Source organism: Mastomys coucha, unplaced genomic scaffold (assembly GCF_008632895.1).
Source record: "Mastomys coucha isolate ucsf_1 unplaced genomic scaffold, UCSF_Mcou_1 pScaffold4, whole genome shotgun sequence".
NCBI lineage: Eukaryota > Metazoa > Chordata > Mammalia > Rodentia > Muridae > Mastomys > Mastomys coucha.
Window position 1 is genome coordinate 16,861,661 of NW_022196910.1, and position 21,008 is coordinate 16,882,668.

General features: G+C 43.3%; 1 protein-coding gene across 3 annotated transcripts in view; it reads right to left on the reverse strand.

Annotated features, from left to right (window-relative positions):
* Positions 1–11,274, reverse strand: part of Ano4 (anoctamin 4) — a 401,446-nt gene extending 390,172 nt beyond the window's left edge. For all 3 annotated transcript variants that reach the window (XM_031349070.1, XM_031349069.1, XM_031349068.1), the window contains exon 1: positions 10,930–11,274. In XM_031349070.1, the coding sequence (XP_031204930.1) occupies positions 10,930–11,050 (121 nt within the window). In that variant the 5' untranslated portion in view covers positions 11,051–11,274. The remainder of the gene's footprint in view (positions 1–10,929) is intronic.
* Positions 11,275–21,008: the final 9,734 nt, after the last annotated feature.

Here is a 21,008-nt window from a genome sequence, read left to right on the forward strand (position 1 = left end):
CTGTGAAAGAAAAGACAGAGTCCAAGATAAGATGCAAGAAGAGCGTTCAGCCCTATTAGTGACAGCAGTACGCGTAAACGGCCTGATGCTGCTATTTTTGAAACTGTGAGGTTGATTTACTAAATAAATCACTGTTTATGGAAGAAACATCTAAAATGAGATCCAAGAAACACCAGAAGTAGAAGATATGAAAGCATATGAAGTGAGGACATACAGCAAGCAAGCATTACCCAGAGTAAAACCAAGGTATCTGTCCCCTTTAGATGAAAAGCCTACAAGAGTCATTAAGAGCCACAGACACTTCAGGGATTAACTCTCCAGGAAGACATGGAATGTTCAAAGCTGTACACTCAAAGGAATCGCAAAACGTGTAAGACTAAATCGAAATTAACTTATTGATAGAGGACGCTGTAAGAAGAGACTGACAAATTCACCATCAGAGGGGGAGTCTTTAACTTAGATTTAGCAACTGATTGGTTGAATAAGTAAAAATTAGTGCAAACACACGCACACACACACACACACACACACACACACACACACCTACAGAAAAGGAAGACCAGTCAGAGAAAGGAAGCGGATCATCAGTACCAAGAGGAGGACGATTATGCATAAGTATGGCACTCATTATCATGCACAATTACCATATGCTAATAAAAACATTTTTAAAAAGTTAATAGAGGATTAGGGAAATGTCTCAGTAGATAAAGTGCCTGCCAGGTAAACACGCCGACCTGAAATTGGATCCCTGACTCCTATAAAAAGCCAAACATGGAGGCAAACATGCTCTTCTAAGCCCATCATTAGGTGGGTAGGCTTGCAGAGACAGGTGGATCCCTGAAGCTCACTGGCCACCAGCCTGGCCAGATCAATGAGCTTCAGGTTCTGTGAGAGACCCTGCCTCAGAAATAAAGGTTGAGAGCAATCAAAGACAGACACCCAAGATTGACCTCTCATGTCCCAAGCACAAAGAAAAAAGTGAAATAAATAATATCAGTTTAACAGTCAGATACCCCACGCCCCAGAGAGGATGTACACTTTTAATTCCTTTTATTGTAGTGTGTGTGTGTGTGGTTGTGCGTGTGTACAAATGCACAGTACATGTGTGTAGGTCAGAGGACAGCTTCTGGGTGACAGTCCCTGAGATGCAGCTCAGAGCAGGAGGCTTGGTGCCTTACTGGCCGTCATCTTAACCCACTGAGACACCTTACCAGCCCCTTCACATTTTTAACTATTAAGCCTATATTGAACTGTTATAAAACTTGATGATACACTAGGTCATAAAGTAAATCTCAACAATTACAATGCACATTATTATCATCAAAGGGCATGTCTGAATTAGGGTTTCTATTGCTCTGACAAAAACACCATGACCAAAAAGCAAGTTGGGGAGGAAAGGGTTTATTTGGCTCACACTTCCAGACCATAGTCCATCACTGGAGGAAGTCAGGAGAGGGACTCAAACGGTGCAGAATCCTGGAGGTAGGTGCTGATTCAAAGGCCATGGAGGGTGCTCCTTCCTGGCTTCCTCAGCCTGCTTTCTTATAGAACCCAGGACCACCAGCCCAGGGATGGCACCACCCATCATTGATCACTGAGAAAGTGCTTCCCAGCTGGATCTCATGAAGGCATTTCCTCAACTGAGGCTCCTTCCTCTCTGATTACTCTAGCTTGTGTCATGTTGACATACAAAACCAGCCAGTACAGGTATTTTTTTCTAACTTTAATTTACAATGTGATATGCTTTTTTGTGGGGAAATAGAGTGGGGAAGAAAGGTGACTGTTATCGTGTGTGTGTGTGTGTGTGTGTGTGTGTGTGTGTGTGTGTGTGTGTGTATGTATATTCACACATGAGCATAAATCATCAATTTTTACAGGCCTTTAAAAATGGTCCACTACTAATCAAAAGAAAGTCTGCATCAGATTTATAGAAAGTAAGCTGTAACTAAAATATTTGAAGGAAGAAGCACCCAGTCTTGTTCTTTTAACCAGAGCCACATTCAATGACAATTCTCATTTAAAAAAAAAAAAATACAAGTTTTGAAAACATTCACCGCAAGCGAGTTACTCAGTCCGTGATCTTGATTTAGTCTCCAAACCAGGAAAATCAGCACCACCGAGAAAGCTAGAAGTGCTGGATCCCAGACGCCTCCCCAGAACTCCAAATCAAAATCTCCGGTCTGCCAAGACAACCATGTGACTCTCTATCTCCTTTAAAAACAAGAAGCACTTCTCTATGGTGTGACAGTAATGCTTCTAGGTGATATTCTCAAAGGCTTGGGAACCAACCGAGATATTGTTAAGGCTCTGTGCTGGGAGCTGGGAGAATCACAATGTGCCACATCAGGAAGGACAAAACCCAAGGCAATGTAGGAGTGCCAGAACACAGATAGCCTGAAGCTGTAGGGAGAGAAGACAGCTACAGTGCTACTCAGGCAGTTAGTCGTTCCTCAGAAAGATTTGCTCTGAGGAGGAAAACCTCTTTTAAAAAGAAGCCCTGTGAGTTGGAGTTTAACACCCTTGAAATAAGATGCCCAAATCCCTGGTTCAGGAACCAGTGACAATTATCCCTAGATGAACACAAAACACAAGTGCTATAAAGAGAATTCAACTTGCAAGGATGTCTGGGTAAGATGAGGTTGCTGAGGACAATTGCCTGCAGGGCGTAAGAATAGGAGCTGTGGAGCAGCCCTCACATCACCAGATAAATGGCCAGTTAGCCCAGCATCTGTCTCTGGGATGAGTTCTGAGGGATGTAGCTCAAACTGCTGAAAACCACAAGGATGCTGTTTCATGGTGTATGTTTATCCCATTTGCTGTGCAGAAATATTTCTGATATTGCAGCCCTGACCCTTCCTCTTTTATCATCTCATCTCCCAGACTTTCTTCTTTGTATTTTGACTGATAGCCTTGCGTTCTAAAGTGCATTGATGCCTACCATGAAAAGCAGGCAAAGAGCAGCTCCTGATACAAACAGATGTGTAGGACTTCTCTCTAAGACACTGACAAACAACCCTTCAAAGTGCAGTAAGTCTGCCTCCACAGCCGTTTCCATAAAACCAGATCTCTTTACTACTGTGATAAAGACAAACAGCATGCCATGTGCTCAGCCCTACACTGCTCTCCTCCTTCCAACTTGATGAAGTACCACATTCCTAGATGGCAGAGACATCCCCAAGGCAGCTTCATTCATGATGCCTGGCCCTGTCTAATGTACACGAGGCACAACAAACATTTGCCAAATGCCTTCAGAAAGCTTTCAAGCACTTTAATCTCTGTGCATTTAAAACACTGTGCCTGATCCTCCTTATCCTAGCTTCTCTGCAGGCACTATGAAGCCCTTATGTGAACCCTAATAAAAGAACCCTTTCTTTTCCTGTTTAAACCTGCTTAATTCCATGCTGAAAACTCATACAATCCATGTTTGTTTTTCTCAGCAACTAAAGACTTGAGTATTATTATTATTACTATTATTATGATTCATTAAACAGGCAAGTTTTATTTGTATTTCAAGAAACAGTGTTGAGCACACAGTAAGTCTTCACAAAGGCTTACAGTAGACAGAGTTAGTTTTTCTAGGACCTTCCTTGGGATCACTGGATAGAGTATTTATCTAGGTCTATATTCTCTAGGTCTAAATACACATCTTGTTTGTTAAGAGTTGGATATTTGTGTCCCCAGGACTCATATGTTGACTCTGTAACCCCTGATATGACAGTATTTGGTGTAAGTTCTTTTGGTAACTGTTGTCTTAGGGTTTTATTGCTGTGAAGAGACATCATGACCAAGGCAACTCTTACAACGGAAAACATTAAATTGAGTCTGGCTTGCAGTTTCAGAGGTTTAGTCCACTATTGTCAGGGCAGGCAGTATGTCAGGATATAGGCTGACATGGTCTAGGGACAGAGCTGAGAGTTCAACATCTTGAATTGCAGGCAGCAATGTGGTCACACTGAGCACTGGGCATGTCTTGAGCACAGGTGACTTCAGAGCCCACCCCCACAGTGACACACTTCCTGCAACAAGGCCACACCTCCTAATAGTGCTACTCCCTATGGGCCAAGCATTCAAACAAATGAGTCTATGGGAGTTATTCATACCACTACAACTGGCTTTAGCGGGTGGTACCCTTCTGGTAAGGTTAGCATTCTTAAAGAATACAAATATATTGTTTTCCCCTTGAGCACACACACATGAGGGGCCAAGTCAACCAAATTGAGAAGGGAGCTATCTGCAAGCCAGGAGTTGTCCCTTACTAGGCATGGAATATACCAGCACCTTAGTCTTTGAATTTTCCACCCTGAAAAACTATTAAAAATAAACGTGTGGTGTTGAAACCACTCTATCTATGGTATTTGTTGTATATGAGCCTGGAATATACTAAGACACTTTTATTTTAAAAAATGTAATGTTTTATAAAAAAGAAGTAAAAATGACTCTTCATAGAATCAAAATAAAATTTCAACTTACTTTGACCCCAGGGAGAAACTTACATAATGTGAAGGGCTCAAAGTCAAGCAATAACCCTTGTATGCTTCAAACTCCTTAATCAAAGGATCTTAATCAGTGTTGACCATGCTTGTCTGTGTTACATAACAAGCATGCCAGGTGGTGATGGGGAAACAGGAGTTATCAAACAGCCCCTTGGCAGCATTTGTAGTGAAGCATGAGTCCTAGTCAGCATGTATCCCATTTCTCTGTAGCAAGAATGTGTTCACTCTCTTCAGCATGTTCCTGGTTTTTGGAAGCTAAAAGAAAGCTATTTTGTTTGCAAATTTCAATAGGAAAATGAAAACTCAAAACTTATTAATGCTGATAAACCCATTAGTTGCCATCTTCCAGGAAATTCCACCAATTTTGCATGCAGACAGCCCAATTAAGCTCTAACACACATACTCACTCACAAACATATACTCATTCACACACAAATAACACAAACAACATATACACAACACACTCACTCACACCCATGCACACACACACACAGACAACACACACTCACTCATACACATACTCATACCCATGCATACACACACTTACTCACACCCAGACACACACACACACACACTCACATAGGCACACATGTACACACACACTCACACTCATGCACACAGACACACACATTCATTCACACATGCACACACTCACACCCAGACACACATACTCATACCCATGCAATTCTCTCTCTCTCTTTCTCTCTCTCTCTTTCTCTCTCTCTCTCTCTTTCTCTCTCTCTCTCTTTCTCTCTCTCTCTCTCTCTCTCTCTCACACACACACACACACAAACATGAAAGTATGAGGGACACTCGTTGAGAAGTTGGATGAAAGTTTCAGCAGAAGTTGTAGGGATGAGACAGAGTAATGGAGCAAAACAGGACTAAAATTCATGATATACATGCAAAAACAGTCAAAGAATAAAAACAAAGTTTTACAAGTATGCATGTCATTCTAGCTACTTAGGTAGCTGGAGATGGAGGATCATTTGAGCTCAGGATTCAACAGAGATTCTGTCTCCATGAAGGAAAACAGTTTGAGAATCGTGGATGGACTGCTGGAATGCTTTCTGCTGGAGCTGCAGTCCTTCAGCCAGCCAGGCAGCCAAGGACTAGTCACATGTTAGACATGGCTAGGCACCAGGGACACAGAGATGGAAGAATGGACCCTGTACTCTGGGATCTTATAATACATTTTTGGCAGTACAAAACAGAAAGCTACTTGGTAAATTGTTCTTTAGCTTTATCCTAAGAAGTCCTGGAAGAAGCACCATGTGACATGGAGAAGAGATGAGATCTGAGTGAAGAAGGCAGAGGTATGTTGCAGAGAATGCATCCAGAAAAGTCTTCATCACCTACCTCCCTAAAATTGAAGATGCTACAGCCACGAGCAAGAAGGGTGAGGTAGATTAGACCCCAATCCTAGGTAGAGTGGAACCAGTAAAGAAAAAATATTTTTAAGCACAAAAAATAGCAGAATGGGGTATGCAAGTGCCCAGCAGCTGAGATGCTGCTCCTGGGGTCAGACTGAGCAATGGTACTGGCCAGGGTATGGGAAAGGAAGAAATGGAGATGAATATCCTAAATAGACGTATCAACAGGACCTAGTGGGTGAGTGTCTGGGCTGGGAGAAGCAGCCGATGGTAGCAGCTAATACAAAGACCAGTCAGTTCTCCACACCCGCAGGTTCTGCATCCAAGGAGTCACCTGACTAAGGATGCAAAATATTATTGTACAGATTGTGTGTGTGTGCTGAACTCATACAGGTTTTTCTTCAAGTTATCACTGTCTAAACAAACACAACCACTTATATAGCAATTGCATTGTAGTAGGTTTAATCAGCAATGTAGAATACAGGAGGATGTGGGCAGATTGTACAAAAATACGCCATTTTGTGCAAGCGACTTGTACATCTGTGGATTTGGGGTTCTGTGGACTGGGATAAGTAATCCTGACTGTCAATTTGACTAGACCTAAAAGAGCTTGTAGGATTTTCTAGATTAAGTTAACGGCGGTGGGAAGAGCCTCTCTAAACATAAGTGGCACCCAAGCATGGTCCGAAGTCCTGGACACATTTTTTAAAAGCTAACTAACCAGCATTCTTTTCTCTCTGCTTCCTAACTGGGGATGCAAGGTGGCCAGCTGCCTCAATGTCCTGCCATGACACCTTCTCAACCAACATAGACTATCCCTTGGAACTATGAGCTAAAATCAACCCTTTCTTAACTCATCTGTACCATGGTTTATTTCATCTCAACAAGAATGGTAACTGAGACAGTTACCAAGCATCAGCTGCTCTTACCATGTACCAGTCAAATGGAATCTACAATACCATTGTATCTAAAGCACATCATGACCCTAGTTTGTAGTTTTTAAAAGTATCAACAGTGTAGGAGGTAGATTAAACTACCCAAAGACCAGAGTACAGACTCTCAGGAGTCTGGCCTGTGTGATGGCTGAGCTCAGTAGGATGCAGGAGCCCCTGCACCTCTCTGGCCACTCCTTCATCATGCTCCCACCTGCAGTGTATGGTCCAGCTGCCTTCATGCCCAGTGGCTCTCTGCCATCCCTGCTTACACTGTTGTTGCTCTCGGAATGCCTTCTTTGCCCCATCAATCTCTAACTCTTGTCTCCTCTTCTGGGGAACTCCCAGCGCCATGCACTATAGTTCTTCACTTATGAAACTGTCTGCTCTCGTTGACTTTGCCATTTGAAAGAGAAACAGTGTTGTCTCCTTCATCCTGGGTTTGAGTTAGTAGCCTGGCACATGGTGTGAGCTCAGTAGCTGGAGGCATTCCAAGGAAGAGAGGTATTTTGCGTTGTGAACTCATTCAGTTGGCAATGGCAAAGGGACACACAAGTGGAAAACTCTGGCAGACAGCTGGTAGGCAAACGCAGCTCTTTCACCAGAAAAGCTCCGAGTTCATTTCTAGGTGGAGACACTTGAACAAAAATGAAGCCAAGAAGGGGGGATCACATCCCGGGCCCCTTCTTTAAGGCTCTTTTAATTTTCATGTCACATTGTTAAGCTGATCTCCCTCTACCCTCCAGCCTGTAGCCACTTCCAAGCAGAAGCACTGACCAGGATGTCCATTGTCTCCTAACTTTGGCTCAAGCCAGCCTCATGGCTAGCATTACTTATCCTCCTGCAGGTGCTCACATGTGTTCATCCTTCTTCCTCTTTCTAACTATACACACTCACCTCCAGGCTTTAGAGCCAAACCCCCTACATTGCTATTTGAGCTCCCCTTCATCATTACTAAGCGAGTTCCTCAACCTACCTGTGCCACAATTTCTTCAAATAAATCAGGAAGAAACACAGGACTAGTTTCTTAGAAGGTCTTCTGTGATGATTTGCTGAAGGGGGTCACATAAAGTACTGTTATTACTCTTTTTGTTCAGAGGCACTCCACATTTTTCCTCAAGTCAGAAGACTTTGTTGCCTCTAGTCTGGCCTTCCCGTAAGAGATAGAGTCTGCACACAGAGCCATTGTCTAGCACTTGGTAAGTAAAAAACTAAGACTTTTCATATTATCGAGAGTCGGGGTATGCAAGGCCGAGAGCAAAACCCAAGTGAACACTGAAAAGTCAGAAAGCAAGGACGGAGAAGGGGACATGGTCACAACAGAGCCAGCTCTGACTGCATTATCTTCCTGTCTTCTGTTTGTTCTCTCTACTCTAGCCACACTGCCTTCCTAACTAAACTCATTCCTGCCACAGGCCCTTCCTACCTTCACGTTCACTTTACCAGCTATCTTCTTTCCCCATATGGTGGTATGCCTTCCTCTTCCTCTTCCAACCACACAGGTCTCAGTTCAAAGCCTCTCCCAGAGAGGCTTTCCCGGTGTGAAAGAGCCACTATGCCACCTTTTTGATTCCCTTATTAAGCACCCTGAGATCTCAGATTGCCACTCAAGGCCAGCCCGGCAGGTACAAAGATGAGACTCTTCCTGGATCAGACAGGGATGCGGCCCTGGGCTTTCTATTGCATGGCCATTCGTTTCTCTCCAAAACAGACTTGCCGCCAGTCTTTAGCCATGTGCATATGGTTATGTAATGAGCTAAAAGTGGTTAAGAGCCTAAACTATTTAAAGGACAAAGAAAGATGTGTCGATGGTGAGTAGAAAGGGTTGAGGTTTTAAAAATCAAGACAGGCACAAGCCACCCCGTTCTTGGAGCAGATGCTTATCAAAGCTGCAATTATGTATTCCCCTTCTTTCAGTTCCTATCACTGGAATAGTGGATTTAGACGGTGGCCTAGAAGAAAAAGTCATCTTACAATATAGAAAGACCAAGTTCTTATACAGTGTGGAAAATACATCTTGGAAGGGAGCTAAGGGGTTTCCTGGAGTCTGCTGCCATTGAAATGCACACCTCAGCCAGATTTCTCTGGAACCTAAAACATGAGACCTACAGTGTAACTGTTCATTCTCTCAGCAACCCTGGTGCTAAAGAAAGGATTAAAGCATATATTAGATCAGTCAAATGAATATAAAAATTGGATCCTCTAAAGTCTAGGCAAAATAATAATAATAATAATTGTTTCAGACTGTCCTCCAGCATGCTACCTAAGCCCATAGTCAGCAGAGCTGAAATGGGGCATTTTAAAAAGCAGTTCAGTTGTCTGGAAAATGATGTGTATAGGTACCCAAGCCCCACCAAATATATCAGATAGTTATCTTCATAGCACCCCTCGAATGGAGAACAGACTGAATGTGCTCCAGTTTGTTTTTCTCTAACTGGTTCAGTACGCTGAGAACTCTGATGGACCTTTACTGTGATGCTAAAAATTAGTGCAGACTCGGTAGCTAACTATATTCATATGTCAGAAGTAGGGGTAGAAGGAAGATATTCAAAATAGCACAAATGCTAACTGATAACTGCATTTAAATTGGTTTCTCCTCCTTTTAAGTATCTAAAGAAGAACTTATGCAATTCTTAAGTGCCCCCCAAATTAATCAGCCCCCATTTCCTTTGATTACTGAATAGACTTCCTTTCAACACGATTTCTCTTATTAAGACTTCATTTTTCCTACCTGGGCACCCAGCGAATCTCTAGAGTTTCTAGAAACTTATAGAACCAGTTATCATGTTAAAAAAAAAAAATCAGACATCAGATCCTTTGACAGAAAAAGGTATAAATTTAGTGGGGTTTTGTCAATCAGACACGTCTGAAACACCACCAGAAGATTGAATTATCCACCACATAGGAACCCAGGAAAGAGGAAATTGTATGTCAGATGTGTGAGGTATATGAACATCCCAGAAAACAGAAAATAAAAATTGCTTTGAATGAAAAAGAACAGACAAACATAGGCCACTCTGTGTGCGTCCTTTATAATCGATTCAGTGTGTCAGTGGTTCCCAAGAATCAATTGCAAATGCTGCCCCGAGATGCCCGCCCAAATCATCAGAAAGAGAGAGAGACCTCACCCATTTAACCTTGGGGAAATGATCAGGGGACACGACAGGCCTGGTGACCAAAACCTCAACACCCTGGAGCACCCACTGCCCTCCCAGCAACCCCAGACTTCCAGATGTCCCTGCAGAACACTCGCCAAGATTGCTCACACCTTCCCCTTGAAACTCAAAATCTAGATCTTATCACAGCTGATTGCATGCAGGGTAAGGCAGACAGATTGCTTGCTTCCTATAACCCACGCTCAGCAGCCTTTCTGATAAAGGACTAGAGAGAATTGCTTCCCCCCAACACACACACACACACACACACACACACACACACACACACACACACACACAAGCAGGAATGTTGATAAGAAGCTAGAGGTCCTGCTGGGATTGCTCACTGAATCTCAAACCCTCACTCACTGCCTTCAGAACTGTGCAACACCCTACATGTCTATAATACTCAGATAACATATTCTTTAACAGAGAAACCCGGGTGAGAGAATCACGCCTTTCATGGCCTCGGAACTTTTACTGCCAATAAAATTTCCCTTTTACATTAAACCAGAAAAATATTCGGTGCATATTATTTTAACCTCACAGCATCTGTCAGGGATGTTCTCGCCTCACTTTTTACAGATGGAGACATGCTGGAGCAGAAAAGTTTAAATAACTTGCCCAAGGTCAGACAGGGACAAGACAGCCTCTGAACAAACGCATGTTTCCCAAGTCCAAGGCTGAGACTCTTAAACAGGAGCTGACACCCTTGTCAGAACTTCAGAGAGTGTGGAATTTTTCTGTAGTCCTGAAGCTCCCCAAAGTGAGCCTTTTGGGGTCCTCCGAACCCTACTGGCAGAGACCCCTTTCCCAGTTCCCAAGCATCCTCCCTGTCCTGCGGATGTGCACCTTTTAGCCCCAAGCTACGGTTCCCTCCCTGGCAGCCCTGCAGACATCGCGGAACCCCGAAGTTTCCCAGGGTGCCGGCTCAAGCTCGCCCGACCCGCCTGGCTCGCCCGCCCGCCAGCCTTACCGTAGGCGGTGAGGGAAGCCATTCTGGCTCGCGTCCGGCGCAAGCTGGCCAGCGCATCGGCGAGGGCGACTGCCTGAGCGCCGCGCCCCTGGACGGCGAGCCCCCGGCCCGGCGAGTGCATGCGCTCGGCTCCCACGGCGCGGGGCCGGGCTCCGGAGCATGCCCAGTCAGCCCGCCGCGCTCGGGAGAGGTGCGGGAGCCTCGGCTTGGGGTTCGGCGACGAGGGCGTGGGGAGCGGGCACGCTCCGGGGGGCCGCCCGCCCGGACGCAAGCGCGACGGAGCAGAGAGGAGGACGGTGGCCCCTGGGACCAAGCAGAGTGCAAACCAAATGCTGCTCCTCTGACCTGACCCCGGGCGGATGGGGATGGTCCTGGGGATGAAGGACGAGCCTGGGAGTCTCGGGAGGATCTGCAACCTCCCTGACTAAGCCTCCCCCTCTTCTTGGCGACTTCTACTGGAGAGCGCATCCCCCGGACCGCGCAGGGATGGGTCCGATGGTCTCTGACTGGGCACCATGCCCAGTCCAGGGGACAGGCTTGAAAAGGGTTGGCTTGGTCTCCAAGGCCAAAGCCCCAAGGGAGAGTGGCAACCTTGACTGGAGGACCTTTAGTGTAGGCGTTGATCATTGACCGCCAACTCCCTAATTCTGACCACAGCAGTTTAGACCCATTGCAGCACATTAGCCTATTACCTTTAGGTGGACTTTGGAAACTGTTTGCAGCTTTCTGTCCCACTCTTGAGTACTCTACCCTTGTCTCCTGGTGGGGCTAGAACAGAGTACACTGAGTAACTGAATGGGCCCTTCTTTGCAAACCCACCCCTTTGAGAACACTGGATTTGGAAACATCTACCTGGGATGTGGAGAGTGGATGAAGGAGAGCTGGGAAGTCAGTGACAGCCATGGATAGAGGGTTACGAGAAAAGGAAAGTCAGTCAATGGTCCTAGGCGTCGCATGCCCTGGAGGCTTTGCAATTCCCAACGGTGCAGTCTTGCGGATGGTGATCACATCCTTGATATTGTAGCACCAGGTTGATGGTGATGGTGATGATTTCACTTTTAAAAGAACCCAGCACCTAATGAATTTGGATAGAAGAGATGTGATCGAGGCCAGTCTTTCCATGCTTGGGATTGGGCCTTCTCACGTGGCAACACACACGGAAGAGAAATTTGGCAAGGCAAGACCTAGAGGCACCTTTTCGAGATGCTTGGCAGCGTGCAACCCCAGCTGTCAGTCTGACTGCCTAACCCAGCCTACCAAATTCCACTTCCCTTAAGGCACAGCAAGGAACCAGTGAGCTAGGTTCTGGGAAACTTGAGTGCTCACACTTCCTCCTTTTGGGAGAAAGGAGGCCAGGACCTATTCCAGGACCAGAGGAGGGCCAGGTCAATTCCAGGTGAAACTTTATTCAGCATACCAGCTGGGTGACCCTTCTCCAGACTCCCTCTCACTATCTGCAAAGTTAGTATTCCCCTGGCCAGCGCACAGGACTGGGGATTGGTTGGACTCTGCCTCTACTCCCAGTTAAGGGCTGTTTCTCCATCCGGGTCTCTTCACCTTCGTTCTGCTCAGCTCTACTTAACGCTGAACGCGAGCCCCTGTCATCTATCTAGCCTTCAGTGGGTCTTCCTTAAACCCGAAGTTGCCTCTGCCTTCCCTGGATGTTCCTAAGGCCACGTGGTCTTGGCTCTGACCTCTAAGCTCTTCCTCCTTTTGCTGCTGTTCCAGCTCAGGTAGAGACATGAGGAAAAGACAATCGCGAGTTACAAATTGCACTTTAATTCTTCTTGACAGCTCTTTCTAATTAGCAAGAATGAAAAGATAATTAATTATTACCTCTCATAAGGCTACGTAGATGAACAGAGCAAGTCCTTCAAATATTCAGACCCTTTGGCAGAATTACAGTTGTGAACACTGTGTCTCTTTTTGAGGAACCAGTGACAAAATAGACCTCATTCTTTGTCAGGTTGGCAGGGTACTTGTCAGCTGTGCTCACATCCCATACTGTGATTGAGACCTTGACGCTGCCTACCTGGGTGCTGCCTCCCACCCTTGGGGAACACAGCCAATGAAGGATTGGGATCCAACCTCCATGAATAGTCACAGAGCCTCCCTGGGGTAGCGAATGATTCTCTCTGCAGGATGCATGCAGGACTTCACTGAGTCAGTGACATTTGAAAGGCGAGTCTAGAATTTTGTAAACTGCCAATAACGTGTCTTAAAGATAAGCCTGTCCATCAACCTCAATGATTATTCATGTGCCCTGTTTTCAGGGATAGAATATAAGCTACTGTAACCTTGATGAAAGCTGTTCTAAATCTTTCCAGGAAAATGGTTGGTTGGGTTGGGTTTTTTCCCCCATAATGGATCAAAGAAAATTAGTCCCCCCCTCTCTATTATATCTTATAAATGGCATATATGTCTCTTGCCTGATTCTGGGTGTTGCAATGGTTGTAAGTTAACCTTTTATGTTCAGGATAATCTGGGTGTGGTTCAAGTTTATCTCTTTATTTTATATTTATACTATAGAACAACATCATCACATACATCCACCCTTGTGTGAAAAATAAAACATTAAGCCTTAAAAAGACAATTTCCATTCCTTAGAGAGACTGGGTTTTTTTTAATGCTGTGTTTCTAATCCACAGTGAGTACAGTGAGATTAATAGTCTTAGCAGCAAATATTTACTCTGATGTTTTCCTGTTAAGTGGTCTCCTGAAATGGGAAGGGTCATGCAGGTTGTTCAGAACAGGGTAGGAGGAGACACAGGAAGTTTGACTGAATTCTCTAAGTGGTGAGCTATGCACCAAGAGGATTGGGATCTTACTTCTCGTCCTTTCACCCACAGTGCTTTGCACAGAACTCTGGGCACTATAACACAGCAAGCATTAATCACTGAGTCCCAGAAGGCAAAGCCAAAAGGAAATTTAGAAGTGACCACTGGGTCTGGGTCACCCAAGTGCATACTGTAAAGGAATTCTTAGTTACCTTGGGTGGAAACACACCCTCTCTCTCACTTCTGTTTTCTTATAAAATGGAGCTGATAGAAATGACTTCAAGGCAGACAAGTGGTTCATACCCATAACCCCAAGTGTCCTGAAAGCCAATGTAGTGGCCAAACGGGATATAAACAGAGACATATCTCCACCTAACCCCCCCCCAAAAAAAAACTCTAACCAAAAAGAAATTTCCATACCAGTTGATGTCATGTCGTTATTACCACACCCAGGATCCCCTGGAAGAACTCAGAGACCGCCAACCACAATTCTGAACACTGCACCAGGCACCACAAAACAAAAGCTTGTTGTTGATTTGTCAGTTTTAACCCTTTAGCTGCTAGGCTGTGGGGAAAGTTCAGGAGATCTGAGATGACAGGCATTATGTTTAAGTAGCTCTAAAACTTTATCCTCAAAAATATGAAAAAAATGTATTGACAAAAAAATTACAAATATAAATGCAAAGCTTTTTAAGGGTCTGCAGTTCCCTCGCCCAGCAGTCTGTGTTACTAGATGACTAGAACAAGTGTTCTCTGTGTGATCTCCGAGCTCCGAGTAATAGTATTTAACTTTAATGTTCTTGCTTATTACAGAATGAGGTAGTGGCTCTGCTCATAGTGTGTTAGAAGACAGGTAGCTGTGGTTCCCTCTTCCAGTTCTCACCACCTGCTGCCTTCCCTGGTGTCATTTCTACTGTCAAAGCACTGTGGGTTGACCTCTCTCACCAAGTGTCGGCTGAGTGTAGAATTAGTATGTTGTCTCCAAGATGGCACAGGCCATCACTGTATGTGTATATACAAATCTATCTTAGATGCTGGACCACGTGACTATTAGAAACCAACAAATGCATATATAAATGTCTCCAACAATTTGGAGTTTTCTTTTTTTGACTTTTTAGTATTGAAAATTTTCAGAAAGAACATAGTCTGAAAATATCATGAATCTTTTTTCTTTATGCTATATTTCACCATATTTATGTGTGTGTGCATATATGTATATGTAATTGTAACAAAGAAAAAGAGGTCATAAATTTATGATAGAGCAAAGCAAAGAATATAGGAGACATTGGAGGGAAAGGATAGAAGGAAAAGGAGGAGGAGGAGGAAATGATGAAATTATATTATATTTAATTATATTACATTTTAAAAATGCCACTAAAAGGGAGATTCTGGGAGCTAACAATTTTTAAATGTCATAGTAAACATACTGACAGAAGTGACAATTACATAAGTAATGAAAAAAATAACACTTGTCAAACTTTTACCCTTGACAAGTACATAATCAGTTTTAAATAATGTCTGAGACATGTAACTGAGGTACAAACTATATATTTCTATTGTGCTCAGACAAAGGTCCTACATGTGAGAAAAAGCGCGGAGAGATACTTGCCCAGCTTCCACAGTTTTACCTACGCTCTGAAGATGGATAATTTTTGCAGAATCAGGGTCCAAAAGTTCACAGTGCAGGCGTCTTCTGAAGAAGCTCCTGAGGCATGGCCTAGTTTATATTGCACACCTCAGGACTAAAGGATCTATTTATAATCTGCTTAGGCTCCTGATGTAGTTTGAGTATTTAAAATATATGTATACTTTGTGAACTTAGAGACAACAAGTTTCAGTAAGTTTCAACTGCCCCTCAAACAGATTCCAGTACTTTCTCCTAAATACGATTTGAAGAAATGAGGCAATTTCATAAGAAATCTGTTGCATTCTGTAATTGCAGGTAAATTACATTGCTGTGACATTGTTACATACACACAATTTCTTCATCACTGAAATAAGATGTCTAAGTTTTAACCTAGAAAATACTGTGAAAAAAAAGAAAGAAAAAAATTTATAGGGGCATTTCATATTCCAAAAAAAAAAATAATAATAATAATACTGTGGATGTTTAAACAGAGAGAGAACCATGAACACCCACTGAGATTTGCTGTGGTGTACTTGGTCTCTAGTACAGTAACCTAACACTCATAACATCCATTACTCCTCTCTTTCTCCCCATGATGGAAAAAAAAAATGGACCCAAGACACAACACCACCAGCTATATCCCTGGGGTTTGCCTTCTACACAAAACAGGACCAGTTGCTTTCACAATATGCTTTCTTTACTATTTTAGTGCTAGAAACCTAGTTATATTCAGCATACAAAGGTGCTCAAGCTAAATTCTAATTTCCCAGCTTCCTGTACCAGTCAAGAGATTTAAACACAGGGTCTGCATAAAGGATGGCTGCCTGTGTACTTTTTTCCCTCCTTGATGCCAATTTGTGAATAGCAATCAGAACCTTTAGAGTCACTTGGGGCTCCTTATAAGACCCAAAGAATTTCAGGAATATAAACGTGGGCATCATCAACTTGATAAACTGATACCAGCAAATATCTGCTTCCGGGTTTTGTTTAATTTTATATAAGGAAAGCAAACTCTATAAGCCACTGAAGTTATGTATTTTGTTACCTTCAACTAACAGATGTCCTAATGTTATTCTGCCTCATTGGGTCTTTCGTGCAATCAGAGAGAGAGAGAGAAAACCCTTTCTCTGATCCCTGATGGAAGTCAAGAACTGGATTCCTAACACATTAATTAGAACAGCTGTGCTTGCACCTGTCTACTAATGAGCTGCCCCACAAGAATTTTTGCCGCTGCCAACTGTAAAATCAGCACTTATATTTGTAATATATATATATATATATAATTATTTATATTATTGTGAAGCTGTCCAGTCCCCAGAATTCAAGTGTTTGAACATGCCCAAAATAATTGTCTTTTGGAGATGAGGTCTGTGGGTGATAGATTTCCTGGACTCTGGGTGTTGCTGTCGTAACACTAGCCTGAGCATTAAGGACAAATTGGCTGTGAAGGGATATTACACGTGAATAAAAATGCTCTAGGATAGATTATTCCAGATGAATAGGGGAAGTGCAGTTGGTTGTGAAGGTCTAAGCTCACAGGACGGGCACTACATTGAGCACAAGATGCAATTTCTTCAGAAGGATGAGCTATGTGATCGAAGAGTAATAATGTCTCCCTTGCTGAAGCTGAAACTAAAGCTGAGTGCAACAGTGTACTCTCGGCACTTAGGTAGCTGAGATGGGAGGACTACAGTGTTCAAAGGAATGGCCAGGGCTAACGAGATCCTATTAGAAGGGGAACCGAAAGGATGGGACAATGGGTGCCGTCACTGCGTACTTGCTCTGTGCTAGGAAAAGTCTAGACTCATCTGTCTCATTTCACTTCTACTACAGTTATCAGCAGCTCCAGCTTTGAGTTGCAGGGACAGGGATTCAGAGGGACTATACAACCTGACTACATCTACCCAGCAGAAAACATTCATGTGAAGCCTGCCCAATGCCAGAGGGCCTGTGATCTCAGCAAATTACCGAGTCACATCCACCTCGCCCACTGTCTCCAGTATTTTCAAGCATGATGATCTCTCTAGTAACCATCCTTTTAAAATTCACTGGTTGAAAAAACACTGATAAAATGTATTGTGTGTGCTCTTAAATGATTTCTGCATTGTATTTATCGTCCATATCCATTTTGGGAAGTTGCGGTCTATATACTGCTGAGATCCAGGATCCAAAGGCATTATTACTCCTTAGACAGGGACACCCTTTGAACTATTATATTGCTCTCCCTCTTGTGGAAGTCGTATCAATTCTGGCCCCCTAAGTAGCAGATGCCATGACCGGATTAGACATGGAGGAAATTTCTGCAAAGGATGAGTGGGATACAAATAGGAATGAGGTGGGAGGGGCTTCATTCAGGTTGTCATGTTGATTGAAAACCTGGAGAAAGGTAGGGAAGGATGGATAGAAAGAATGTCAGATGGGAGCACACTTTTGAGAAAATCCTGGACCAAATCTGCCCATTGAAGGGATTCCCATTGAGCCAGCTGGGGACCAGGCCTTACTCAGTCATTGGCCATGAGTTGTCAATCAGCCATCAGTCTGTACAGCAGGTGATGTTTTGAAGGAGAGAGAGTAGCACATCACTAAGGTAGTCACAAAATTGAGAATCCTGGATGTGACCCAACAGCTTCATTTCCAGAGAAGGAAACTATTAAGTCCCTGTAATTAAAATACAAAGGTGCATTGAACTGAGTACAAGGTCCCCAGTGAAGGAGTTAAGAGAAAGTACCTATGGAGCTGAGGAGTTTGCAGCCCCTTAGGTCGAACAACAATATGAACTAACTAGCACTCTCAGAGCTCCCAGGGTCTCAACCACCAACCAAGGACTGCACATGGAGGGGTCTGATTGTTCTGGCAGCATGTGTAGTAGAGGATTGCAAATTCGATCATCAATAGAAAGAGAGGACCTCAGCCCTGTGAAGGTTGTGTGCCCCAGTGTAGTGGGAATGCCAGGGCCAATAAGTGGGAGAGGGGGTGGGGTGGTAGGCATGGGAAGGGGGGAGGCAACAGGGGTTTGTTCTTGTTGTTTTTGTTTGTTTGTTTGTTTGTTTGTTTGTTTTTTGGAGGGGAAACTGTGAAAGGAGAAATTTACATGTAAATAAAGAAAATATCTAATAAAAAAGATACAAAGGCGCATGCATTTGTCTGAGTCAAATTCACCTTCAAATTGAGGCATGCTGGACACACATTTAATCTCTCTTAGACTTCCCCTCCTCCTACAGTTGGGATGATAATTGCACCTATATCATAAAGCTTCAAAGGGGAAACCATGTAAAAAATGGTCAACTCATTACCTGAAACATACTCATCACTCAAAAATGGAAATGAATATTAATTGCAATCTAACCTTTTTCTATTAGTGATAAATTAATTAAAAGTCACTTTCTACTCACCCTCTATGCTCGTTTCAAAGTTATTCAGCTCCCAGGGAATCATTCCTAAATGACCCCCCCACATACTTGTAAAACTTCTCTACTGGTTAATAATTTTGTCACTTATGAATATTTTAGATCAGCTGGCCTCTGTGCTCAGAAGAGGCCAGTACATGACAAAGAAGCAATTAAAAGGCTTCTAGAAAGACTTATTCAACAAATATGTAGAATCAAATCATTTAGTGCTCCAATATTAATTCAGTTAAGTTTTATGTCTGATAAAAATAAGACTCTGATATTTAGAAGTCCAATTTAGAGTCCTAAAATATTTACTAAAGTGGGAGGGAACAAATCAATGTTGCACCACCAAGGTCAGGAGGGAACATGCTCATTCTTTGAAGAGTCTCCAAGACTCCAAGAGCTCATCTTTGGCCTTCCAGAGAGCATCCTAAAAGGCAACTGGAAGAGACCACGGAGAAGCTAAAGCCAGGAAAGTTATGGAATTCTACATCACAGTTAGAAATGGGACCTTAATCAAAGACCATGAGTTCTTGTGTCTTGATTTTGTTTGTTTGATTGGGTTTTTTTTTGGTTTTGGTTTTGTCCTTTATTTTTTCTTCTTTGGCTAAAGATGTCTCTCTTCTCTACCTTTTAAAGCTGAAAAACAGCTAAATGTGATCGGTCATACCTGGAACTCCAGCTAACACCTCCAAGGGGGTGCTGAGATAAGAGGATTAGACATGAGGTTGAAGGTCTGCCTAGGTGGCATAGTGGCTTCCAGTCCAGTGTGGACTGCATAGTGAGACACTGTCTTAAAAGTAATAGATACATACATAAATACATAAATAAAACTGAAGAAAAAAGTAAAACACACAAAGATCATTCCAGCATAACTATGTGAATGTAGTTGACACTACACTTAAACAGAGGTTAAGATAACAGAAAAGGAAAAAGTAAGGACCATGCACACGGGTTTTGAGAAGAAAGAGTAAGAGAACATTGGATTTTCTGTTTAGTTTTTCTGTAAAGTGCTCTAAAAAGTAAAGTCCACTAATTAAAATGTTTTTTTAAGTCATCCTTAGTGAAAGAAGCCAGACACAAAAGACCAGAGGCATGAGTCTGTGTATTAATGTATGAATGTCCCCAAAGACAAATACATAAGGACAGACAGTACCCAGTGGTGGCCAGGGCCTGTGGAAGGGAGTGAAGCAATGAAGCTGACACTAAAGGCTGCCTTTGGAGATGCTGAGAATGCTTTGGTGATGGTGACACATCTGACTAGCATTAGAACCACTGAAATGCACATTTTTGCATTTTATGTTTTATAAGCTACATTTCAAACAAAACAAAAACTCAATAATGAAAACCAAGAATATGCACTTGGTATAATAAAGGTCACATCTTTTTAGACTTAAACTTTTTAGACTGGAAACACTAGAATGTAGGATAAGGTGTACAGATGGAAGGGAACCAGCAAAACCATTGTACTCTCCTGCCCTGTCTATCCCCAACTAATGACTCCAGCTGCTCACACAGATCTCAACCCTTCCACACTGCTGAGAGAAATTTGTGGTTCTCTAATTCAAAGAGCATCTTCTGCATATTTGAATTTCTCCTGATTTTAGATGTATGGACCAACAACATTCATCTATGATCTCTTGGTTCCTCTTTGCTCTCCTTCATAACCACACTCTCTGCTGTACTACATGCATTGCTTCTCCTCCATCTGTTTAGATGAATAGATGATAGATAGATAGATGATAGATAGATAGATAGATAGATAGATAGATGATAGATAATAGAGGATTGATAGATAATAAAAGATAGATGGGTAGACAGATGATAGAGAGACAGATGATTGATTGATAGATAAATAGATGATAGAAAGATAGATAGAGCTGAGCAGACCTTGGGCACAAGCTCCGCAACCAGTCCCACAACACCCAAAGGAAGCTCTACTCCCAGGCGCTCTGACACACCCAGGATCAGAGGTGAGGAGGAACCAACATCTGTCCCAACACCTGGAATAACTGGGACCAGCGGGACCAGGCACACAGGAACTCCACCAGCCCAGTGGTTCTGGTTCCTTCTGGTCTGTCTGGTCTAGTGTCCTGAGCAGATCTTGGGTGCAAGCTCTGCAGCCAGTCCCACAACACCCAGAGGAAGCTCCACTCGCAGGCACTCTAATAAGCTCAGGATCACAGGATCCCAGAATCACAGGATCCCAGAAACACCCTGACTCTGAGGAGTTCTGACACAACCAGGATCACAGGAAGGACAGGCTCCAGTCAGATTTAACAAGGG